This window comes from Heliangelus exortis, chromosome 13 (genome assembly GCF_036169615.1).
Source record: "Heliangelus exortis chromosome 13, bHelExo1.hap1, whole genome shotgun sequence".
NCBI classification, from domain to species: Eukaryota; Metazoa; Chordata; class Aves; order Apodiformes; family Trochilidae; genus Heliangelus; species Heliangelus exortis.
Window position 1 is genome coordinate 16,447,371 of NC_092434.1, and position 26,583 is coordinate 16,473,953.

A 26,583-nucleotide genomic window follows, 5' to 3' on the forward strand; every position below is an offset into this window, starting at 1 on the left:
AATCTCATTTTGGCCTTGTTATTTGCCACAGTGCCCAGCAAACTGTGGTTCCTTTGGTAGTGAAGTAATGAGGTTCCTCTGAGCAGTGATACAAAGGCCTGGACCAGCTCTCAGCACAAAAACTCAATCAACATTTTGAGCCTGAAAAGAATTTTTTACCCTCTTCAAAGGCTTACATACCTTGGTACCAGTCTGGGCAACCCCCAGCACACCATGAATAATAGATTCCAAAAGCCTGTAAAAGCTTCATTTATTTAAACACCTAAATATTTCGAATTTGTTTGTATCAGTGGCATATTTGCCCCACTTGCCCTTCAGTGAAAGGTCTCCAAAGGTTTTCTACTGTGTAAACCTGTTGTACACAAGAAGTATTTACAGTTTGTGGTCAGATGTGTGTTTAAGGTCCACAAGTGAAGCAGCTTGGAAGCCTAACAAAATAACAGGTGTGAGATTTCAGTGGCTCTGCTAAATATCAGAGGGATGGGTGGGAGGAGAGAGGAGCTGTGCCCCATCCCAGGGTGTTTTCCCTCTGCAAAAACTGCTGTTTTCTTCTGAGCTGCTCATGTGGGGCACAGCAGGCTGGGTCAGCCTCACAGAATCACAGAATTATTGAGGCTGAGATCAAGTCCAGCCCATGACCCAACACCACCACATTTCCTTAAACCTCCAGGGATGGTGACTCCAGGGATTATTACTCCAGGGATGGTGACTCCAGGGATTTTTACTCCAGGGATAGTGACTCCAGGGCAGTCCATCACCCTCTCCATGAGGAAGTGCTTCCTGAGAGCTTGGAGCTGAACTTCAGCAGGAGTGGGACCAGAACTGGCTTTATGCTCCTAGAGTATTTCTTCCCTGGCTGTTCAGAGTAAATCCACAGAGCTCCACCGACCTCAGCAGTGCTGCTTTGGAGTTGGAAATGAGGATAGCCATGTGCTGTATGTAGCCTGGGGCTGATGCTTTGTGCAAATTGATGAGCTCCTGGTGAAGATGGCTCTAAGTGACTCAGCTCTCAATCTGGTTAGACCAGCTTCATGGACTGAGGTGGCAATTGAGTCTGAGTAAAGTTACTCCTGGTCCCCCAGGTTATGCCTAGAAAGCAGCAATGTGCCCCTGCACATTTCAGTGTCACAAGCAATGGCCAAACCCCCTTGCTCAGAAGGGCCCAGTTCATTCCCTCTGGAGAAGAGGAGGCTCAGGGGAGACCTCATCACTCTCTCCAACTCCCTGAAAGGAGGTTGGAGCCAGGGGGGGGTTGGGCTCTTTTCCCAGGCAACTCTCAGCAAGACAAGAGGGCACAAGAGGTCTCAAGTTGTGCCAGGGGAGGTTTAGGTTGGACATTAGAAAGAATTTCTTGCTGGAGAGGGTGCTCAGCCATTGGAATGGGCTGCCCAGGGAAGGGGTGGATTCTCCATCCCTGGAGATATTTCAAAAGAGCCTGGATGTGGCACTCAGTGCCATGGGCTGGGAACCACGGGGGGAGTGGAGCAAGGGTTGGACTTGATGAGCTCTGAGGTCCCTTCCAACCCAGCCCATTCTAGGATTCTATCAGCAAGACAAGAGGGCACAAGAGGTCTCAAGTTGTGCCAGGGAAGGTTTGGGTTGGATGTTAGAAAGGATTTCTTTACGGAGAGGGTTTTCTCTCCCTTGTTTCTCTACCCATTGCAGCTCTTACTGCTCCATTTTCCTCTTCCATCCTTCTCAGGAGGGGGCTGGAGCACACATCCTACTTGCCTTCCAAATGTTGACAGGACTGTTTTGGAGGATGAGTGACTGACAGACAAACACCAGCTTCAAATACTCTGAATGCTCTGTTACTAATAGCTTTATTCTTGTCAACACAGTAAGCAAAATAACCCTTGAAAGGGTTAGGCCATATTTTTAGCCAACCTTCAGCTCAGCCTCTAAAAATTAGCTTTATGCTCAGCTGCTTGTCTCACTGCCTGGCCTCATATTTGCCAAGCAGATATTTAGAGGACTGCTTTTCACTCTGACCCAGGAGGGTTGTGTAATTAGACTCCTGGAAGTGACTTTTCCTCATTCACCTTTGCAGTGGTGCCCACATGGGGCTCTGGAGCTGCCCCACAGCTTGGATCTGAGTTGGAGGCAGGAGATGCTCACTGGGGCTTTGCTGCACGTTTGGTTCCAGCAACTGGATCTGCACAAAGGAACCAAAGGAATCAAAATTTGATAAAAATAATTGACTGAGTGTCAGGGTTTCCCCACCAATCACAGTCACCATCAAATTCAAATCTTTATTATTTCAGTACAGCTTGAAGGACTTAACATTTAGAACAGGTTAGAAAAGAGAAGTAAAGATATTTCTGTGCATGACCTTGCCTTCCTCCTCTCCTCTTGGTCTTAGGACAAGCCAGCTTAAGGAGTGATCTCTTCCAAACAGTCTCCACTGTTAAGCTTGTAAACAGCAGCAAGGGTGGAAACCACTGCAAGATGAGTAAAGGTTAGAAATACCCCCATGGCATTAGGATTTCCCCATGGTGGACCTGTAAGGTAACCCTGCTGGTTACCAGGGATAATTTCCCTGTGAGGAGGCTCCAGGTTCTCAAAGCAGTTCCTCTGCCACTCTGCTTGCTTGCATCCTCTGTTCCTCACCAAGGCCACCAGAGCCTTCAAAAAGTAGTCTCCCCATGGGAGAGGCTGGACTGGGGACAGAGTGGTTGGGGAGCAGCCAGACAGAGAGGGAGCTGGGAGTCTGGATTGCCAGGAAGCTGAAGAGGAGCCAGCAGTGTGCCCAGGTGGCCAAGAAGGCCAATGGCATCCTGGGCTGGCTCAGGAACAGCGTGGCCAGCAGGTCCAGGGAAGGGATTCTGCCCCTGTGCTCAGCCCTGGGGAGGCCACAGCTTGAGTCCTGTGTCCAGTTCTGGGCCCCTCAGCTCAGGAAGGAGCTTGAGGTGCTGGAGCAGGTCCAGAGAAGAGCAAGGAGGCTGGGAAGGGATCCAGCACAAGTCCTGTGAGGAAGGGCTGAGGGAGCTGGGGGTGTTGAGGCTGGAGAAGAGGAGGCTCAGGGGAGACCTCATCACTCTCTCCAACTCCCTGAAAGGAGGTTGGAGCCAGGGGGGGGTCGGGCTCTTTTCCCAGGCAACTCTCAGCAAGACAAGAGGGCACAAGAGGTCTCAAGTTGTGCCAGGGGAGGTTTAGGTTGGACATTAGAAAGAATTTCTTTCTGGAGAGGGGGATCAGGCATTGGAATGGGCTGCCCAGGGAAGGGGTGGATTCTCCATCCCTGGAGATATTTCAAAAGAGCCTGGATGTGGCACTCAGTGCCATGGGCTGGGAACCACGGGGGGAGTGGATCAAGGGTTGGACTTGATGAGCTCTGAGGTCCCTTCCAACCCAGCCAATTCTAGGATTCTATGTTCGTGAGGACAAGGAGGTTCTGGGAGGAAGCAGAGGGGCTCAGCCTCGGTGGTCCCAGCCCTGCTGTGACAGCTCAGCAGTGTCCCTTGGGACAGGCATCCCACGTCATTGCCCTTGTGGCACCCGAGCCCCAAGCAGCTCTGTGGCAGGCAGCCAGGATGAAAGCTTCTGGTTTGGCTGGGGGCTGTCTCCTTCCAGCACTTGGTGTCAACACGTCCTTCTGTGCAGGGTGGGAGGCAGTGTGCTCAGCGAGGGGTTCGTGCTCACTGCTCTTCCAGGCTGGAATGAAGCCAGGGATCACCAGGCTTGGGGGTGGGGGTTTGTTGCTGGTCTGTTTAGGATTTTTTTTTTTTTCCCTGCTCCCTCACCAGGGACACAAAGGGAAAAGTGGCAGCGTTAGAGGCTGATGTGTTTGAAATGCTCTCAATTTTTTGTCAGTGATGACTTGGTGAACCAGCTCTGAAGGGATTGTTAGGGTGCTTTGTTTTTATTTTGATGGATTATATCCAAAGCTCTCACAGAGGGAAAGAAAGACCACTAGCTCAGGAAAACAAAGAGGGATTGAAGACCTGACTGTTGCTGTACCTGAACTCAGTGATGAAGGATGCCATCAAAAATTAAGAGGCAGCTGTCTCAGCAGCACCATGTAAGACAAGGGGTTTAGCACAGAGTGAGCATGAGAGGACAGCCAAGTGGCACGTTGTGATTACTGGCTTTCAAACTGAGAGGATGAGATTCCTGACATGTCTGGTCCTGCTCCCGGTGCTGTTTAGTATTTCCATGCAGATTTTGGGGTAGTGGTACAAGAAGAATGCAGCTCAGAAGGAGATACAGCTCAAAAATACTGGGGAGGAGCTGCAAGGGCTGAGGAAGGCAGCATCAAGAATGGTGCTGAAACAGGCCAGAAAAAACAATGAGGTAAAACTCAGTAACAAACACTAAGGTGCTGCATTTAAAAGGGAGAAACTAAAGTGTCCCAGAGCTGCAACCAGGCTATGTCTGCTCCACTTAAGACAAGTTCTTGCACAGGTATGCTTGGTACCTGCAAAACTCAGAGTCAGTGCTTTGCAGCCAAGAGCCCACATCTCAGGGAAGGTAACAAAGGAAACTGGAGCATTCCCTCCCTGTGAAGTTCCCTTTATCCACTGCTCTGCACAGGCATGGAGCTGAGCAGACTCCTTCCCCAAGCACCCTTTGCTTCCAGGTGCCAGAGCTGCATTTCTGCTGAGGGGGATGGCAAATCATTTCTTTTGGTTACTGTCACTCGGCTAAAAGCAAAAGCACAAGACAGAAAATCACCTTTATCCTGGCTCAAACCAGGACATTTACACACAGGCTGCTTTTCTCTCCAAACTCAGAGGCACCTTTTCTGCTAGCAGGGCTCTTTCTCTTCCTTTGGCAGTCCCAAACAGATGGTCCCAAATGTCCCTTCAGGACGTTGGCTGAGGATGAGATCTCTCAGGGGGAATGAGGCATTTTGATGGCAAGTTTGTGGTTGTCACCTGTGCAAAGGAGAGGCTGTGTCTGCCCTTGTGCCTGCTGTCCTTTCTGTGTTGGGAATAAGTGAGTGCCAGAGCAGTGTTTTCCCTTGGCCATGCAGCACTGGCTGTCCCAACAACAGAACAGTCACCTGGGCAGTTTAGGGGAAGGGACTGTGTCTTCTTCATGTTGCTGCTGCTCACATAATGAACAGAACTTGTCCTCAGCGAGTTTCTCCACTTGCCTTTGCTCTTGTCATAAAGTTTGGGTGCCCTTAGTACCTGTGATGTGGGGATGTAAATGTGAAAGATGGGTCAGATTTTGTCTGCAAAAGCTTCCTCTGGTTTTAAGAGGAAAGGTCAGAACAAGTTTGTTCAACCTTCAAAGCAGAGGTGGGGTGACAGCCAGCTCTAGCCTGTGGTGATAGGCAAGCACCTCTAGTTGGAAGCCAGAAATTCAGAATTCAGGCACAGCCCCACCCCCAAGTGGTGAAGAGGTTGAAGAAAAGCTTTTAGGGAGCAGGGTGAGCTGCATTCAGACTTCACAGGTCAGATGAGTTCATGATGTGATGTAATAGATTGCATTGCAGGAGCCCCATAGCTCTTGAAACCCACACCTGGCCACAAGAATCCTCATTTTCCTGCCTCATGGGCCACCAGTCCTGTTCACAGACCTTGCACGAGGACAGGACACACTGCCCAGACCAGCAAAGAGAAGGAGGTTATTTGGGAAGATGGTAGGGCCAAGTTTTCTGCTAAAACTTGACTGGCAGACCTGCAGCCAGTTTCTCTGTGAAGGACTCCCAGGTTCAGCAAATCCATGGCACCACATCTTTATGCAGATGGGAGCAAGCATGAGCCCTCTCTGAAGCCAAATGCTGGAAGTTCACCCAGCCAGGGGCTTTTGCCACCAAGTTTCTTAAGTAGATTTTTACCCACCCCAGGTTTTTTTTCATTTTTTCTGACCACTGTCTGTTTTTCATCCCATTTTTTATGTATTCTTCATCTTTTCCCTGCCCCCCCTTTGTTTTCCTGAGTATTTTCTAAGCCTGCTGCAATTCCAACAGCCCTCAAGTTCTTGTTGAACTTCTGAACCCACCCTGTTCAAGTGGGTGCTAAATCAGGCAGGACAAGTCAAGCCAGCTCTAATTCTGCTGATAGCAATTGTGCTTTTGGAAAATAATTGACAAACATTCTGCATTTAGACAAAGCTTGTCTAAGGGAGAGAGAATGCTTATATTTTGCAGCTCTGGTCTGCTGAGTGCCAGTGTTCAAGTAGGACATTTTAATAACATCCTTCATGGACAAGTGTTTTGCTTGGAACTCTTTTTTTTTACTCCCTCCACTCAGACAATTGTCAGCGAAGGGACTTGCAGGGAACAAAATGGAATTAAATCTATTCAGAAAATTAGAACAATCTGTGTTTCTTTCTTTCTGTGCTGGATTCATTACTAACGGGGCTATAATCTGTACTTTTTTTTTGCCTGAAGCACACTCCCACTCTCCCCACTTCACAGCCATGCTGCTATTCTCACAGATAAACAGGTCCTCCCTGACTGGATGACAGCTCTGAGCCAAAGGCAGGCTGATGACAAGGGAAAAACAAACAAATGCATTCCCAGGGCCCTATCCATGTCCTTGGGAAGAAAACAGAAGCCCTAGTGGGTTCCAGGAGGTTTTCTATCCAGCCCTTAACTGTCTCTTGGCTGACTGCACAGAGCCCAGGAACTTTGGGTTGTAAGGAGTGAGTAAAATAATAAAATGAAATTATTTTACAGTTGGAGGAACAACTTGAAGAAATGTGAGCCAGAAATCTGTACGTTGAGCTAGGAGGGTAGAAGGGTAGGAAGGAACTGAACTGGATGGTCAGGAAATATTATTGGTTTTGAGGTGGAAATAGTCCTTTGAGAGGAAACTGCTCCCCTGGCCCTGGATGGAGGGACTGTCTGCCTGCTTCTCACCCACCCCTTGATCTGGGTCACTTCTGCTGCTCCTGAGCATCTCTCCATCCTGGGTATTTACATGGCTAGTTTCTTTTTATTTCTCCCCCTCAATTCTTGTGCTTGTCTACAGCTGGGGACCAGTGCCTTCAGTGGTAATACACTCATTCTTACTTTGAATTAGGAGGACTTTTATCCGAAGTTCCTGTAATTCACCGTGGTTTAGGCTGATAATGAGGATTTGGGTATGTAAAGAAACCCTAAAGCACACATGGAAAGCAGCACAAGGGAGTGCAACTCTGAGCCTGGGGCATTAGTGCCTGTGAATGGGGGAGTGCTTAGCACAGGAAACCAAACCAGGGGAAACAAAAGCCTCACATAATCTTCCTGGGCTGGCAAATGCTGTTTATCTTATTTGTTTTAATGACTGGAAAGCAGAAAGCTTTTCTTTCCTTTTCTTGGTCTCTAGCTGTGGTACAGTTTAGCTGTGCACAGTTGCTTGCATGACTTTGTCAAGGAAGCCACCCTGGCCTGGCCCAGTCTGGGACTGGGAGAGCATCTGGAGATCCAGGAACCATGGGCTTGAGTCCATCACCCCACCACAGGAACCAGGAGAATCGAAGGACTCCTTTCAGTCTTCTTCTGCCTGAAGAACCACAAATCAAATCCAAGGGGAAGGGAAGCTTAACGTTCTTTTTGGGTAAAAAACATCAAATGCTTCCTTGCCAGGGATTGTTTCTAGCACCAAACATCAGCTGTGGGCAGAACTAATCCTGCCAGTGGGTATGTGACTGCACGTGGAAGTGGGGCAGAAACACACTGGTGTGCCACCAGATTCTGTGGCACTGCAAATCCTTTGCAGCATTCCTGGCACTCAGTCACTGCTCCCATCTATAATTTGGGAAGCCTCATTCTAAGGAGGAGGGAGGGGAAATACATCAGGCCTGTTATTTCTGCTGGCAACACTGGTGCTAAAAATAACTTCTTGAATGACATTATGGAAGCTGCATTTGAGTTTGTTGATAGATAAATTTTGACTGGACAGCAGGACATGTTTCTCATGATGAAATGCATTACACTGAGGATTATTTTTCTTGAAGAAGAGGTGAAAGTCATCCCACCCGTGAGGGATGCTCCTGGCTGGCCTGGAGGTGCCTGGACAGATAAAGCTGCCATCCACCTCCTGAAAGAGATCCTGCATGGCTTATGCTCCAAGGTGTGAGGTGGAATTACAGAATCAGAGAATGTCTTTGATTGGAAGAGACCTTTAAGATCATTCAGCCCAACCTTTGAACAACACTGGAAGTTCACCACTAAACTATGTCCCTAAGGATTAGATCAACACCTGCTGAAATACCTCCAGGGTTGCTGACTCCACCACTGCCCCGAGCAGATTATTCCAATTTCTGACAACCCTTTCAGTGAAAAAAATGTTTCCTAAATGTGGAGGATGGGAACCCCTGGGGACATCACAGCCTGCACTTTCCTCACCCTGTGGTTTGGTCCCTGGAGGACGTGTTGGAGCAGTTTCAGCACGTGCCACCTTGCAGAAGTCATAGAATCACAGAATCATAGAATGGGCTGGGTTGGAAGGGACCTCAGAGCTCATCAAGTTCAACCCTTGATCCACTCCCCCCGTGGTTCCCAGCCCATGGCACTGAGTGCCACATCCAGGCTCTTTTGAAATATCTCCAGGGATGGAGAATCCACCCCTTCCCTGGGCAGCCCATTCCAATGGCTGAGCACCCTCTCCAGCAAGAAATTCTTTCTAATGTCCAACCTAAACCTCCCCTGGCACAACTTGAGACCTCTTGTGCCCTCTTGTCTTGCTGAGAGTTGCCTGGGCAAAGAGCCCAACCCCCCCCTGGCTCCAACCTCCTTTCAGGGAGTTGGAGAGAGTGATGAGGTCTCCCCTGAGCCTCCTCTTCTCCAGCCTCAACACCCCCAGCTCCCTCAGCCTCTCCTCATAGGATCTGTGCTGGATCCCTTCCCCAGCCCAGTTGCCTCCTTTGGACAAGTCCCTGGGAAGCCAGGCCACCAAGGGAAGTGAGCAGCAATGCCTCAGCCATACCTGCTCCTGGGAGATGCTTGCAGAACATCTTTCCTGGGGAGCCCCAATGGGTTCATCAATCTCCTTCCCATCTCCCCCTTCCTCAGGCTCTTGTCTTGGCATTTCTTGGGATAAGTGTGTATTCCAGCTCCCCAGCCAGAGCCAGTCCTGCCCCAGCCCTGCCTGCACCTTGCTAGGGCAACCCAGCAGCATTTGGCATGTTGTTGCATTTAACTTCATGGATTGCAAGTAGTGAGGTACTTGTTTGCCTCAGGTTACTCAGAACTCTTGCCTTTGCTTCCAGCTTAGGTGCTGCTTTTTATCACACATTTCCCCATATCCTGGAGGCTGTAAATCTATTATATAGATATTAGCAAGCTCCAATCCAAGCACTGTGTAAAGGGGGCACTGGCAGTGTGACTGAATGCTAAATCAGCACTCCTTTGCCTGTATTTCCCACGTCCAGATTATCTTTGGGTTTTTTTTCTTTTCTTCTGTAAAATGGCAGAGGTACTCCCAGCAGCCTCCCCAGAGCTTGCAGTGGTAAAACGGGGCTGTTCTTGTTCATGGGGCTGCAGGGAAGGGAAGGAGGGAAGCCAGGCCAAGAAGGAAATGTTCATATTTTCAGGGGAGGATTAGATTTGGATACTTAAAAAAAAATTCTGTGCTGACAGTGAGGTCAAGCATTGGAACAGGGTGGCCAGGGAAAGTGGTGGAGTCACTGTACCTGGAGGTGTTCAGAAAACCTGCACTTCAGGAGATGGTTTAGTGGGCACGGTGTAGTTGGATTCATGGTTGGGCTTGAGGATCTCAGAGGTCTCTTACAACCTTAATGATTCTAGGAAAGGGGAGGTCTGTACTGTTCAGAAAGCTCAAAAAACTTTGAGAAACTAATGAGATGTCCAAACTTTCCTACATTCTGGAAGAACTGAAACCTGTCCCATCAAAACTGCATGATCCAAACGCCAGCACTGTACCAACAATGTGGGTGGGAAGAGAGAAGCAGAGTAGTCCACACTAATTAAAGCTCAGCCTCCATGAACCCAATCAGACCTCTCCAGAAGGCAGGAATTCTTTACACCAGGGACCTTGCAGTGGTAAAACGGGGCTGTTCTTGTTCATGGGGCTGCAGGGAAGGGAAGGAGGGAAGCCAGGCCAAGAAGGAAATGTTCATATTTTCAGGGGAGGATTAGATTTAGATACTAAAAAAAAAATTCTGTGCTGACAGTGAGGTCAAGCATTGGAACAGGGTGGCCAGGAAAAGTGGTGGAGTCACTGTACCTGGAGGTGTTCAGAAAACTTGTAGATGTGGCACTTCAGGAGATGGTTTAGTGGGCATGGTGTAGATGGATTCATGGTTGGGCTTGAGGATCTCAGGGGTCTCTTACAACCTTAATGATTCTAGGAAAGGGAAGGTCTGTACTGTTCAGAAAGCTCAAAAAACTTTGAGAAACTAATGAGATGTCCAAACTTTCCTACATTCTGGAAGAACTGAAACCTGTCCCATCAAAACTGCACCATCCAAATGCCAGTACTGTACCAACAATGTGGGTGGGGAGAGAGAAGCAGAGTAGTCCACACTAATTAAAGCTCAGCCTCCATGAATCCAGTCAGACCTCTCCAGAAGGCAGGAATGCTTTACACCAGGGACCTTGCAGTGGTAAAACGGGGCTGTTCTTGTTCATGGGGCTGCAGGGAAGGGAAGGAGGGAAGCCAGGCCAAGAAGGAAATGTTCATATTTTCAGGGGAGGATTAGATTTGGATACTAAAAAAAAAATTCTGTGCTGACAGTGAGGTCAAGCATTGGAACAGGGTGGCCAGGGAAAGTGGTGGAGTCACTGTACCTGGAGGTGTTCAGAAAACCTGCACTTCAGGAGATGGTTTAGTGGGCACGGTGTAGTTGGATTCATGGTTGGGCTTGATGATCTCAGAGGTCTCTTACAACCCTAATGATTCTAGGAAAGGGGAGGTCTGTACTGTTCAGAAAGCTCAAAAAACTTTGAGAAACTAATGAGATGTCCAAACTTTCCTACATTCTGGAAGAACTGAAACCTGTCCCATCAAAACTGCACCATCAAATGCCAGCACTGTACCAACAATGTGGGTGGGAAGAGAGAAGCAGAGTAGTCCACACTAATTAAAGCTCAGCCTCCATGAATCCAATCAGACCTCTCCAGAAGGCAGGAATGCTTTACACCAGGGACCTTGCAGTGGTAAAACGGGGCTGTTCTTGTTCATGGGGCTGCAGGGAAGGGAAGGAGGGAAGCCAGGCCAAGAAGGAAATGTTCATATTTTCAGGGGAGGATTAGATTTGGATACTAAAAAAAAAATTCTGTGCTGACAGTGAGGTCAAGCATTGGAACAGGGTGGCCAGGGAAAGTGGTGGAGTCACTGTACCTGGAGGTGTTCAGACAACCTGCACTTCAGGAGATGGTTTAGTGGGCACGGTGTAGTTGGATTCATGGTTGGGCTTGAGGATCTCAGAGGTCTCTTACAACCCTAATGATTCTAGGAAAGGGGAGGTCTGTACTGTTCAGAAAGCTCAAAAAACTTTGAGAAACTAATGAGATGTCCAAACTTTCCTACATTCTGGAAGAACTGAAACCTGTCCCATCAAAACTGCACCATCCAAACGCCAGTACTGTACCAACAATGTGGGTGGGAAGAGAGAAGCAGAGTAGTCCACACTAATTAAAGCTCAGCCTCCATGAATCCAATCAGACCTCTCCAGAAGGCAGGAATTCTTTACACCAGGGACAGTTAAATAATACTAGAGATAAGCTTAAAGTCTGCCAAGCAAACGTGGAGCACATTCATTATGAGGCTGATTTACCAGCTCTTGCTGGATGCTTTCTAATGCAGCTCACTCACTTTGAACTGCCATACATCTTCTTCTCAGATACTCCTGGGAAAGACTTATAGGCATTTGCAAATTAAATCAATAAGGGATTTCTCAGTTGGAGACGAGGACATGGGGGATGACAAATACTGATGAAAGAAGTAGGAGGAACATCCTCATTTTCTGAGATGTTTGTCACAGTGGTCTCTTCCCATTTACACATCTTAAATGCAGTGCTGCTCTCAGTTGTGTCTACCTAGAAAGCTGCTGGTGGCTTGCTGAACCAGAACAAGTCCATACACCAGTGACAGCTTCTTGGTTCTGGTTCTTGCTGAACCAGAACCAGTCCATACACCAGTGACAGCTGCTTGCTGAACCAGAACCAGTCCATACACCAGTGACAGCTTCTTGGTTCTGGTTCTTGCTGAACCAGAACCAGTCCATACACCAGTGACAGCTTCTTGGTTCTGGTTCTTGCTGAACCAGAACCAGTCCATACACCAGTGACAGCTGCTTGCTGAACCAGAACCAGTCCATACACCAGTGACAGCTGCTTGCTGAACCAGAACCAGTCCATACACCAGTGACAGCTTCTTGGTTCTGGTTCTTGCTGAACCAGAACCAGTCCATACACCAGTGACAGCTGCTTGCTGAACCAGAACCAGTCCATACACCAGTGACAGCTTCTTGGTTCTGGTTCTTGCTGAACCAGAACCAGTCCATACACCAGTGACAGCTTCTTGGTTCTGGTTCTTGCTGAACCAGAACCAGTCCATACACCAGTGACAGCTGCTTGCTGAACCAGAACCAGTCCATACACCAGTGACAGCTGCTTGCTGAACCAGAACCTGTCCATACACCAGTGACAGCTGCTTGCTGAACCAGAACCTGCCCATACACCAGTGACAGCTGCTTGCTGAACCAGAACCAGTCCATACACCAGTGACAGCTGCTTGCTGAACCAGAACCAGTCCATACACCAGTGACAACTGCTTGCTGAACCAGAACCAGTCCATACACCAGTGACAGCTGCTTGCTGAACCAGAACCAGTCCATACACCAGTGGCAACTGCTTGCTGGCCTGTTGGCCACCAGGCAGAGCAGCAGGAGGAGTTGAGGGAGAGGTGCCAGGCTTGCTCTCTCTGGCTGTCCCCAGAGCCTGGCTTCCCACCAGCCTCCCCCTTCTTTCTCGTTAGCTGAGGGCTCCTGGGTCTCCCATTAACAGAATATAGGCCTGACAAGGAGAACTTAAGTGCCAGCCTGGGTCTAAGCCAGGCTTTCAGATGCAAGAGAACATCTAGCCAGGGTACCCCAGATACTTGAGTCTTGATCACTCCCTTCTCTGCTGGCAGGAGCTGCCACACCAAAAGCTGGCATGAAGCTCTAGGAAAGAGCAGGGACCTGTCAGTCACCCAGCAAGCGTGGGAGAGGCTGACCTCTGTACCAGGGGACAAGGCACCTTAAGGGTCCCATCAGGCTGGTTGGGTCACCCAGGGACACAGCAGAGCTCCTCAGCTTTCTGTCAGCAGCCACTCCCTGGTCCACTGGTTGTACAGGGACTGTCCTGGCTAGAGCCATCTCCTTCTGTCCTGCTGCCACCGAGCAGTCAGGGGACAGGTCCCAGCTCACCTCTGCAGGGCAAAGAAAAATAATGATTTGTGGTCTTTTGCCACTGGGTGCATTCACTGTGGCAAATGTTTGCATTCTTGCAGCACACTGCCTCCCAGTTCACCCAGTGCCCCTGCAGACTCACAGGGGAGCACTGACTGGTTGTCAGAGACAGGGGCACAGAGACACACTGGGACCTCAGAGCCCTTGGAGTCCTCCATGCCAGGAAATGCCACAAAACACTGAGGGTGCCCAAGATCCTCAAGTCTTTATTCAAAGATTGTCTTTGAATAGTTTGGCTGACAAGCTCATGGGAACACCAGGGAAAAAATGTTCTTTATTTCTTCTCAGGGCGGAGAAGGTCTCCCACCTCTCTTCTAGGTGGGAGACTTGGAGATCAGGTACCTCTCTGGGGATGCAGGAGTTGAGCTGGAGCACTCAGGGTCTGTCCCCCCTGGTATTTTCTGACCATCAGCCACATGAAAATCCCTAAAGGGTTTGTGTTGTTGGACTGAATCCTTGTGGCAGGTAAAAGCTGTGCATTTGACTTCCCTTCAGATAACCTGTTCTCTGGGTCCAAGTGGAGAAGTTATGCTTTAAATACATCCAAATGCATGTAATTAATCACAAGTGCAACATACCTCCTTCCTGCTGCCAGATCTTATTAACAGTGTGGGTGGGATCCTAAAATACCAGATCTTCCACCTTTCAGCTCAGATCCTTGAGCCTGGAAAGCCTCAAGGCAGCCAGCAGACCCCAGCAGCCAATCTGCAAGAATTACTGAGCACAGAGACCCCAAACCACCTCCTGCTTGGAGAGGTCTCCACCTCTGCTCCATCCAAGTCATGCTTAGGTGAAGGCTGGGATTTCTGTGAGGCTCCAGTAGGTACAACCAGCAGAAACGTGGCAACCCCACTGAAGAAATACCACAGTTAGGAGGGCAAGGTTTGGTCTGATTTGGTCTGATTTTCTTCTGCCCATCTACACCAGACCTCCCCACTTTCATTGCAGAATTTTCCAGCAGTGCAGAATCCATTTTCAGTCTTTGGGGATTTTTTTTTTTTTTTTTCCAGATCCCCTCCCTTGGCCTGTGATCTGTGGTTGGTGTTTGATTATATCCTCTGATGGAAAGGCAGCACAGAGCAGAACTGGGAACACCATGACTCAAAGATCTCTGAGCTGAGATTAGTGGAGCCTAATGTCAGCTTGGCAGCACACCCAGGGGCTTGTGGCAAGCACACTGCTCAGAGATGGAGCCCCTGAGATGTAATCATGCCAGGGAAGATGGACAGGATACAAGGAATGGCATAATCACTCTTTCCAGCATTGCTTCCTTTTCAGCTTAACATGGTGAAACATCAAAAGTACTGGGGGAAAAAACACAACAACACAACCAACAACCAACCAAAACAACCCATCTGCTCCCAGAGCTAATAAAACACATCAATTTTTGGTTCAGAAAGACAGTTCCTGATAGATCTGATATCCCCAAAAAAAAGCAAAGCTGCTTTAAAGCAGCGCTGTGTTTTAGCTGAGTGTTTTCATGACAGAGCACAATTCCTAATGAGCCACAGCACACACAGGAAAAAATGTCAGCCCTGCAAAAATCAGCTCTAGACATGGGGAGTTTGTCACTTGAGGGCTGGGAGCTGGATAGGTCCCACCAAAGGCTTGCTTTGAGACACTGAGAGGTGTGCACTGACCCTCAGTATCCAGGTGAAATCCACAGGGCTGCTGCATTTTTGTTATGGGATTTGCTGGCAGGACTTAGTTGTGAGGATGAAGTGCAAGGGGCAGTGAAAAGGCTGTGTACATCCCTGGTTTCTCCTGTTGTCCACAGGGGTTGTGGAAAGTGACACGTGAAATGATGGTGAGAGGCAAAGTCACCTTCCAGCCACTGAAACCTTTTAGATGAGGCAGATGGGAAATAAAAGACCTCGTTTAGGTTTCGGCAGTAAAACTTCCATTGAACCCATTTGCTTCATATTTTGGTCTCTGATGACAGTTAATGTCAGCTTGGAGAAGTTGTAAGAGATCTAAAAAAGCCATAGAAAGCTGCTTTGTGTCCTTGTTCAGGGGATGAATTTAACAAAACCATTATGGGGCTATAAAACACTGTTTTGACTTTCTAGAACCAGCTGTGGGATGATCCAGCTGCAGCTGGATCCGTCTTGCATCTAAGAGAACATTTAAGAGGATTAATCCCAATAATTTTAATTCAACAAAATGACCTTATGTAACATGACCAAGGAATTAATGAGAATTCTCTCATGTGGGTCATCACCAGCCTGGGTTTTTTTTGGGGTTTTTTTTGTTTTTTTTTTTTAATATCCTGGGGAATCTCATAGGTCTCAGGCAAATTGTGGACAAAGTAAATTGACTATGGAGCACATTGCATGGGATCAGAAGATAAGTGACTCGGAGCAGGAACTCTTTTTCCTTTGCTGAGTTATTATTTGGGAGCACACAAAGAAGAACAACACAGCTGTCAGCCTCCACTGGTGCTACTTGAAACCCCTTTGGCTTTGAGGCTTTTTCCACAGAAAAATGCAATCTCATCTCATGCAAATGCTGCTGCAGGAATCTGTGTAGTCCAGCTGTCTTTTCTTTATTCAAAAAAACCCCTGATTTAATTGTTTTTGACTGGGTTTCTTTGCTGTTCTTACTGAGCCGAGCAGGATGCATATTAAAGCTAATTAGGTGCATGTAGGGTATTCAGTATTTGATCTTAATATTAAAGGCCTCAGGAGAGGACATATTAACAAAGTTACACAACTGCAAATTTTAGGAGACCCAAACCATGCCAGTGGCCTGACAGGGTGTACAAGCTGAGCCTGCCTGGTTGCTGCAGTGCCACGGGGCTGGGGCATCTCCCACCTCCCTCCCTGCTTGCTCCTCTTTCTTCCTGACTGGGCAGATTTGCCTTTTGGCAGGAGAAGAAACTGATTTGGGGCAGCAAGACAGAGGTTTTGCTGTATTGCTTCAGTAGCACAGAGTCACAGGAAGTTAGGAGGTGGAAGGGACCTGGAAAGATCCTGGAGTCCAACCCCCCCCTGGCAGAGCAGGGTCACCTCCAGCAGTCACACAGACACCTCCAGGGGGGGTTGGAATGTCCCCAGAGAAGGAGACTCCACAACCCCCCTGGGCAGCCTGGGCCAGGGCTCCCTCACCCTCACAGTGGAAAAGATTTTCCTTATATTTCCTAAGATATTCCTTATATTTCTGTGGAAGCTCCTGTGCTCTAACCTGCATCCATTACCCCTTGTCCTATCATTGCAAGTCTGGGGGATTCCTTCCCCCCTGCCTACACACCTATAGAAATCATCCCCTATCTCTGTGCTTTAGGATCTGAGGTTTGGTTTTGGTACCAAGCCAGCACAGGGGTCAGGTCCTCAGGGGCTGTGCCAGCCTGACCTTTGGGGCTCCCTGAAAACCAGGAGCTTCTTTATACTGTCACAAGCACTTGGGAGCAGGGCAGAATCATTAAGGTTACAAGAGAGCTCTAAAAGCATCAAATCCAACCATCAAACCAACAGCACCAGGCCCACTGAACCATGTCCTCAAGTGCCACACTCACACCTCCAGGGATGGTGACCCCACCACTTCCCTGGGCAGCCTGTTAAAATGCTTTCAGTAAAGAAACTGCTCCTAATACACAACCTGACCTGGAGGTAGTGCCTCTGGAGACCAGGACTCCCTTGGAGACCAGTGGCCAGTGGTGTTTGCAAGAGCAAAGTTGTCACTCGGGTTCCTCAGGTGGGTGAAACCACCAGTTTAGGAAGGAGAGTGAGGTCCTGGAGCAGGTCCAAAGGAGGCAACTGGGCTGGTGAAAGGATCCAGCACAGATCCTATGAGGAGAGGCTGAGGGAGCTGGGGGTGTTGAGGCTGGAGAAGAGGAGGCTCAGGGGAGACCTCATCACTCTCTCCAACTCCCTGAAAGGAGGTTGGAGCCAGGGGGGGGTTGGGCTCTTTTCTCAGGCAACTCTCAGCAAGACAAGAGGGCACAAGAGGTCTCAAGTTGTGCCAGGGGAGGTTTAGGTTGGACATTAGAAAGAATTTCTTGCTGGAGAGGGTGATCAGCCATTGGAATGGGCTGCCCAGGGAAGGGGTGGATTCTCCATCCCTGGAGATATTTCAAAAGAGCCTGGATGTGGCACTCAGTGCCATGGGCTGGGAACCACGGGGGGAGTGGAGCAAGGGTTGGACTTGGTGATCTCTGAGGTCCCTTCCAACCAAGCCAATTTTATGATTCTATGATCTCTCTGCACAGTGAGGCTCAGTGTGGGTAAGACTTATTCTCATGCATAAGCTGCAGGATGCTTCATTTTCCTGACTTGGTGTAGTTACTTTTCAAGGGCTGCATCCCCATGGAGCCCAGTGCAGTAGGGGCACCATAGCTGGGTGTGCTCAGCCTTGTCTTCTTTTGAAATACCAATAGTGGCATCTTTCATTTATCTACCTTCAGGATGCAGTAGATTTGTTTTGAAACTTGTTTTCTACACACATCTAAAAGCAGAATGTTTGACTCCAGAGTGTTTGGCTCCCTGGCTTCCTGTTAGGAAATGTAAACACTGAACCAAGATGGGGAGGGTTGCTGGGCAGCCCAAATGGAGGTACAAAACCCCATCCAACACCCCAGGCTGATGAAGGACACATGCCAAGGAACTGAGCAAGCAGTCCAAGAAATCATCTCTCCTCTCAGCTACACTCTGCACCTGTAGCAGGGATCACCCCCCCAGAGAGCCCAAAGCCTACATTAAGCATTGATGTAGAACTCAATTAAAAAATAACAGTAATTATAGAAAGACTTAGGAGCTGTTTCCAGAAAACCACAGGGCTGCAGGGCCAGCACCACACTGGGAATTTTCTTTAGTGCACTTGTTTCTAGTTGTAGTCAGTAGTAAACTGGAAATAAAGAGTATTCTGTGTATGTTTTATACACCTGAAAAGCTGAAATCAAAGGGCTTGAGGCAGATGCAGTGTCTGGCCCCTACACGTCAGTGTTAGCTGAAGAGCTGCTCCTCTACAGGTAAAAAAGAAGCTGGTGGTAAGATCCATTCTGGGTAGACACAAGAGAGTTTCTTGGAACATCTTGGAACATTAGGAAGCTGAAGAGGAGCCAGCAGTGTGCCCAGGTGGCCAAGAAGGCCAATGGCATCCTGGGCTGGCTCAGGAGCAGCGTGGCCAGCAGGTCCAGGGAAGGGATTCTGCCCCTGTGCTCAGCCCTGGGGAGGCCACAGCTTGAGTCCTGTGTCCAGTTCTGGGCCCCTCAGCTCAGGAAGGAGCTTGAGGTGCTGGAGCAGGTCCAGAGAAGAGCAAGGAGGCTGGGAAGGGATCCAGCACAAGTCCTGTGAGGAAGGGCTGAGGGAGCTGGGGGTGTTGAGGCTGGAGAAGAGGAGGCTCAGGGGAGACCTCATCACTCTCTCCAACTCCCTGAAAGGAGGTTGGAGCCAGGGGGGGTTGGGCAGATATCAGTGGGACAAGAGGGCATGGACTAAAGAATTTTTTCCTAATATCCAACCTAAACCTCCCCTGGCAGAGGTGGAGCTCTGCCAGGGGAGGTTTAGGTTGGATATTAGGAAAGAATTCTTTGCAGAGGGGGTGCTCAGCCATTGGAATGGGCTGCCCAGGGAAGGGGTGGATTCTCCATCCCTGGAGATATTTCAAAAGAGCCTGGATGTGGCACTCAGTGCCATGGGCTGGGAACCACGGGGGGAGTGGATCAAGGGTTGGACTTGATGAGCTCTGAGGTCCCTTCCAACCCAGCCAATTCTAGGATTCTATGATCATTTCCCAGCTTTTTTTAGCTAGCAGTGGAGGTGCTGAAGCACATGCCTACCTTTAATTACACCTCATGAAGGCACCTCATGAATTACACCTCAGAGCTACCTACAGGCACAAATGTCAGCCATGGATTTAGCACCTTAGAAGAGCAAGAATGTTTCTACCCTGTACTTGTCCATGAAACTTTTGCAACTGAATTTAATAAGCCCAACCATTTCCAGAGCTATAGATTTTGGCAGCATTTCAGTCACCTGGTGAATTTGCTGATTTTTTAAGATGACCCAGCTGGTTAATTAGATTAACATCTTTGCATGCAAGAAATCCTTTGGTAATAAGAATTCATTTTAGAGTGACCCAAAGGTATTTCCTCCAGAAAGGAGATTTCCCCCAGCTGAAAGTCTCTCACAGGGCTCCATCAGTATTTCTGGGAGTGGCATTAAAAATCCAGATTGAAAAAAATGATGCTTTTAAAAATGAGCTCCCTTTGCAGTTTTTAGATGACCCTGACTAAGGGAGCAGTTTTTTCTTTTTTCTTTAAAAAATGGGAATGTGTCAAACTGTCACCTTCATCTCCATCTCAGAGAATTTCCTGCAGGAAGAGGATGTTCACCAGTGGCATTAGAGCTCAGCCAGAGGGGAGGAAGAATGAGAATTTTGAGAGATTTGCACCCTGTCACAGAGGTCCTTCCTTTGCAGTCTTTGAAACACAAGGTCATGGGCATTTGCAGTGATTTAGTGTAACATAATCCAGGAGTTTTTAATCGCATTTCAGGCTATTAAATGAGTGAGAATCAGTGGAATTTAGCTTCATAACTCCCCTGTAAACAAACTTTTAAACCTCCTATCAAGATAAAAATAAATTTTTAAGTAGCTGATTACCTCTAGCAGAGGATTTTTCATCATATTTTGATCAATCCCTTCCCTGCATAACAAAGTCAGACTTTCTCCAATATTTTTTCCCTATTTACAAACAAAACCTACTGAGTTTCCTTCAGTATTATTTGATTTTTGGTTGGTTTTTTGGTTTTTTTGACTCAAGCTCTGCCCAGCCTCAACAGAATAATCTTCTTGATTCTGGTAGGAAACTTAAAAAATTATTTTTGAAATAAAAAGAGGGAAAGAAAAAAAAAACCCTGAGGAAAGTTTGCCAAGCAAAACCAGGTTTTATATGTGTGTTCATCCCAAAATTCTTCACCTAACATCTGCCTTGGATCAGTCTGGACCCTAAACACATGGATATACCCATTGCTTTGGCCCAGGGCTCTATGAAAGCTGCACAATGACCTTCAAGTACCTTGATTTGCCCAGGTGAAGGTGAGGAGGGAGGAATGGACCATTCATTTGCTTGCAATCCTCTTTGAGTGTAATAATCTCCTGGTGATTTCTTGCCTGGTTTTTATTCAAGCAAATCACAGTAATTTTAGGGATGTGCATTGATATGGGGAAACTTCATTCAGCTGGAAACATCCTGCTGATTGAGAGGAAATCACCTCAGGTAAAACAGAACCAGGGTGGGTTTTATTTCCTCTGTGTATGTCTTTTACCTTGAAGCAGATAGTTTGAAGCTACACAAATTTAGCAGGAGACATTTCAGAGGTATCAGGTCGAGGTCTTGGAGTGGTGACAAAGTGCAGGAGAGGGGAACCCACAGGCAAAGCTGGGATGGAGGATACTGAGAAAGAACCTGTCTGAAGGGGCTGCTGAGTGCTGCCATCTCTTCCTCTGGCATAAGAAGGGCAAATGTTGGAAGATTAAATGTTTTTAGACCAGCTATGTTTAAGGCACTTCTTGCTACATACCTCCAGGCTCTGCTGGCAGACATGCAAACACTTCTTGAGAGCTCTTAGAGGGGCAGGGGAGTTCACAGAAGACAGGGGGAAAATGTAAACATGGTGTTTTTAAATATAGAGGGACAAAAGAGGAGTAAGAATTACAGACCAGTCAACTCCTAGAAGCTTTCAAGAGAATTGAACTATCAATCAAATCATTTGCAAGCACCTAGGAGATAAAAGGGGAGGTGAGTGACACCCAGCATGGATTACCCAAAAATGAAGCATGTTGAACTAATCCCATTTGATTTCTTGGCAGATGAAGGAGAGGAATAGTTAGTGCCATATCTAGATTTTTGGAAGGGTTTGATAAGAGTCCTGCTTGACTTTCAGAAAGTGACCTGGATAAAACTCCTTGAACAGTAGATGAGTAGCACATCCCATTCCCAAAGAAGGCAGGTAGAGTGGCTCAGAGCAGAGGGCTCTGTCAGCCAGGATGCTGCAGGAGGCTGGGTTATTTCTCTTCACAATTTTAACCAATGGAAATCCATAATTACACCTGGTAATGACACAGGGTTGGGAGAGATACCTCAGCACATCAGAGGAGAAGCTTTACAGCTCAGAATTATCTTGCCAGGTTAGAGACACGAGGACTGGGGCTACTCTGGGGCACTGTGCCTCAAGGAGGAGGAGGAGCCATTTGGAGAAGGTCTGGGGAAGAATCACTGAAATTATTAAACCTGTCTTATGTTGGAAGGACTGAAAGTGCCAGAGTGCAGCCACTGCTCCAGGAGGTTTTGGAGGTAAATGAGCATTCCCCTCCAGGAGGGACCCAGGGAAACTGGCTCCTTGCTTGGGCCATCCCAGGCTGAGCTCCAGCCCCAGTGTGCAGGAGCTGTCAGGGGCTTTGCCCAAAGCTATCAGGACAGTGCGTGTCAGCCTGGACATACAGCAAAATTATCTTCAGCTTTGCCTTTTTAATACATTGGTTTGGAGTGCAAGGCTGAAGGCATCTAAGTGCTTTGCTGAACGGAAGCCAAAGCAAGCTGCTACGCAGAATGCACCCCCCGTTTCCAAGTATTTAATTTATTTTGTAATTAAGCAATAATCGCTGAGGCACTGGGCACTTCTTCAGGATTAATGACTTGCTGGGGGGTGGCAGAAGATCTGCTCTGCAGTGGAACCATTTTCCCCAGCAAATACCTGCCTGTTAATGCCATTCTAAAATGAGGATGATGACCCAGCAGGCCAACCCATGGTCTTTGCTGGTAGCAGCTGAGGGACAGGGAGCCCGTGTTAATAGGGACATTTGACAATCAGCTTGCTTGGGTTGTGTCTCACCATTCCATTCAGAGCAGGGTGTTTCATTACTCACTTGGTGAATGAAATGGCTTTTTAATTGCTCGGCCTAGCTTTTTGAAATTACAACATTGTCTTCCCCCATCAACAACCCCCAGGGATCATCTTTAATCCTTTTCTTTCTTTGCACTGGAGAGAACCATCTCTTGTGTGGCAGAGGAAACTGCCTGCAGCAGTTTTCTTTATATATCAGACACAGGAAAAAAATAGGAGCCATTTAGAAAGCAGAGGACTCACCTTTTCAGTCCTGAAAACCTTCTGTTACCATTCATTTGCAGGTTGCTCAAGGAGGAGCCCACCCTGCCTGAACTTTTAAAGACCTCCCTGCCTTGCTGCACTGCTGGCTTCTTATAATATTTTTCTCCATAATGTTTCTACATAATGTGCAAACTGAATGCTCACAGCATCCAAACCCCACTGTGTCCTGGGGCACACAGGCTGGCTGAAGCCTGGCCTCATGACAAAATACCTCCCAGGAGAGGTGGTGGAGCTTTAGGTCATTTAGGCACTAAAAAGCTCTAGCAGGGAAGCAGAAAGGTGTACCACAAACAGGAATGTTTCCAAAGGACTAAGGAAAAAGCTGCCATAGGAGCCATCAGATGGCCAAGGCAAGCAAGAGGAGAAACATTTGCTAAAAGCATCTAGGACAATAAACCAGTTCATGGTGTCCTAGCAGGCTTTTGAGCAGCACCAATCAGTGGGGATTTGCTCACTCAAATATTAGGTGGTGTGCTAGCTGTCTGGTTAATTAATCTGTAGGTACTTCTTACAGCAAAATCTTCAATAGTGGGGTCTGCAGTGCTGCTTCCAGTTGCTGTGGCTGTCTTCCCAAAGAGGTTTCACCAGAGGACACTTGGGGTGTGTTTTCTCCATGCACTTTTTTGCCCCCTTTAGAAGAAGTGTTCTTACATCTGTGCTGTGAATGCTGCCAGCGTGTTGCCTGGTCAGCACTATGATCACTGAGGGGTCCCAGAACCACTCTCTAGCACTTAATTCTGCCCCTTCAGCACCAGGAGCCCTCTTACTGGGAGCTTACTGGCTTGGGGTATCCATAAACACCGAGTATTCAGAAGTGAAAACGTCAGGCAATGACTTCATGGCACAAGGCCAGAGGCAGTTGAAACTCTGAAGAAGACCAAAGCTCACCTCTTTCCCTGCTCAGCCCTCTCTTTGCCACACCAAGTCCCTAGGTGATGCCTTTCAGTGAAAGGCACAAAGCCAGCCCAAGGGGTGGGTACAACTCTGATTTCCACCAGACTGGCCAACACCTGGACCACACAAATCCCAGTTGCATCCTTTTGCAACCCTCACGCTGCCCTTTGTGCCTGTCCTCTTCTCACCTCTCTTATCCCCCTCTTACATTTCCTTCTCTTACTTGCCCTAGAACCAACATTTAGTCCCCTCAGCTCCCAAAATCCAACCCTGAGCCAATCAACCAGGGAGAATGGATTATTTCTGGTGATGCTTTTCCTCCCTGCCTCCCCCAGGACCTCTGCTCTGCCGAGCTCCTTGCTCATGGCCGGGCAGAACTGGTGCTGTGCAGCCTCTCTTGAATTCAGACAGGATTGATGCAAATCCTGAGGTTTGACTGCAACTTCTGACAAAAAAAAACACATTTCTCAGAAGTTCAGCAACATGTCTGAGTAACAGTAAATGGTCTGTGAGAGCTGAGCTGAGACATGGCTCTGCTTGGCCCCTCCTTCCCCATTACTCAGCACAAGCACTGCATTCAAACTAAGGAAAAGCTACAGAGGACAAGATCTGCTAGTGCCCAGAACTTCAGCAAAATCCAAACTAGCTATGGAAAAACTTTCAACCCACTGGCATGTCTGGATTTCATTCAGAGGTTTTCATTCAGTTCTGTTTCTCTCAGCCTGGGTGAGACAAACCAGCAGCACCTTGTGGTGCTGACCAGAATGACCATTCCCGGAGCTGGGGTACCTGAGCAAGGGGTTCTGCCCAGTTGTTCCTTGGATCAGGAGTTTAAAAATTTCCTGGACATCTTTAGCTTCTTTCCTTGAAACCTTCAGGTTTCAGAGGGTGTGGGAGCAGCTTCCCCCAGGAGCTCCATGAGCAGTGATGAGTGAGTGAAGGTTGTGGTGGGGAGAGCAGAGATTTGGTCGCCTGTGTTAGAAACCCTTTCTGTGAGCTTCACATCCAAGGGAGCAGATCTGTGGTGTTGTCAGCATGTTTCTAACAGCCTTGTTCTTCATGTAGTCAACTGTTAATAACAGGAGGCTGGCATCTTGCCCCATTCTCCACTGCCATCCCAGCACTGTATCCATTGCAGGCTCACTATGATCCCCAGTAGCCTCCCTCTCCCCAGGGGGATGCCAGTGCTGCTCAGGAACTTGGCTTCTGATTTAGAAAAAAAAAAAAAAAAAAAGGGAAACAAAAATCCTGTTATAGCCAGGGGTGCTAAGGTTTTGTCAGTGGCCAGATCTGTTTCTGAAGGACTCTCTGTTGTCCAGGGAGATCTGAGGATGAGCAAGTAAGGTCTTCATTTCAGCTAAGCACATCATCTTATCTGTCAGTATATAGGAGACAGGATCATAACTTAGGACTTCACTGGGCAGAATTATTGTCAAACACAATTAACCCTGCAAATCCTTTCTGTTTTCTAGACACACCTGGGCTTAGTACTCTAGCTGCTTAGAGATGGAGAAATTATAGGAGTCAGTCTTCTGACCTGAGCAAGGGACTGCAAGAATTGCTCCACCAAATAGTTCCTTTGGCAGAATTTAATAGAGACTAACAGAACATCCAGTGTGAAGAGAGGATAGGGCTGTGGGTCTCCTTCCCACTTGGCTTCTGGAAGGGGTAATTTAACATCCCTTTAGGCAGCAAAACTTCCAGCACCATTTTTAAAGGAGGAAGGAGGTGGGAATGGTTGTAAATACTTGAAGTGCTATACAACTAAGTAAGTTCCTCTATCCATGCCTGTGTCCCCGGGTGTAGCAGCACCTCCACTCTGCTTTCTTGTATGTCACCTCAGGATTTTCTCTGGAAAATGACTAGATGAGAACTATAAATTCCTGCCACTTGTTTTAGTGGTTAAGATCTGATCATTGGAAGCACTGAACATACTTTTATAGACCTTGACAGGAAAGGTGATGTTTGAGAAAATTTGCCCCCAGTAAGCATGGCAACACCAGGCTCTCTAGGCTCCCATGCTTGGGGTTCAGCTGGGAGGGAGGTACCACATGCACCAACCCTGCACAAAACCTCCTTAAAAGAAGGGAAAAGGGATGCTAATTCCAGTCCCTGGGCTCAGACACACTTTGTGGTGAGCAACCACAAATGTTTAAAAAGAAATGCTGACGGAGTGAAGTGAACGCAGCTAGCAGATGTGCTCCTCAAAAGAGCACAGCTATCTTTTAAACACCTCCCCCAGTCAAATTACATTCTCAAGAGGTTTTTGTCCTTTGCATTTTCTTCAGGATCATCCATGAGGATGGCTTCTCTGGAGAAGATGTGAAGCAGTACAAGCCAGTGGTCTACAGTAACACTATCCAGTCACTGGCAGCGATCGTGCGGGCCATGGACACCTTGGGCATCGAGTACGGGGACAAGGAACGGCGGGTAAGTGAAATCACCACTGCTTGGAGCCTCCAGAGCACAAACAGGAGGCATTTGCACAGCCTGGATACTTCAGGGGGAAGATAACTTCCATCAGGAAGATTTCCATCACTCCTGTATGCCTGGTGCTTGTGGAGTTCGTGCAACAGAAGTGTAGACACAACTGTATTGCCGTGCCGTTTGTACACCTGCACTAGGAACTCTGCTTTGGAGACCTCTGTGCCACAACAACCCAGGCATGAGACAAAAAATAAGTCTGTGCAGACCAGGCTGAGGTACTGACAGACTTGGGGGAACAGTGGGAATCTGTGTCCTGCCTGATGTGTGCATTCTGGATGCACAGGTTGCAAGGAGAAATGCCTCGGGGGGGAGTCTTGCTGTTGTTCACATCTGTTTCATTATCCTGCTAATATAGGAAAGCTTTTAGGAGTAACTTGACTTCTGTGGGGGCTTGGCTGGCTTTCACCCATACATTCCCTATTCAAGGGTATCCAAAGAGAAATTTCTCTTGAGAACAAGAGGGTGTAGCACTTTGGTGAGGTTCCTATGGACAGGGTCCTTGGCAGCAGCATCAGCATGTGTACTATCAGAAAAACTGTGTGATGTCTGGCAGCCTGCTCATTCCAGGCACCAAAGCCAGCCTGTCCTTTTAGAGTTGCTGCTCTGTTGTTACTTTAACCATCTCCCTATTTTTAAACAGTGGCTCCTCTGTGAAGTGCCCCTGCCAGCTTTTGCCTTTCCTTTTTGCATTTATGGCTCAGACCAAGCCCACACAGAGAAACTCAGAGTCCTAGAGAAGTCA

General features: G+C 48.0%; 1 protein-coding gene across 2 annotated transcripts in view; it reads left to right on the top strand.

Annotated features, from left to right (window-relative positions):
- Nucleotides 1–26,583, top strand: part of GNAO1 (G protein subunit alpha o1) — a 141,559-nt gene that overhangs the window by 29,637 nt on the left and 85,339 nt on the right. For both annotated transcript variants that reach the window (XM_071757036.1, XM_071757037.1), the window contains exon 3: nucleotides 25,643–25,784. In XM_071757036.1, the coding sequence (XP_071613137.1) occupies nucleotides 25,643–25,784 (142 nt within the window). The remainder of the gene's footprint in view (nucleotides 1–25,642; nucleotides 25,785–26,583) is intronic.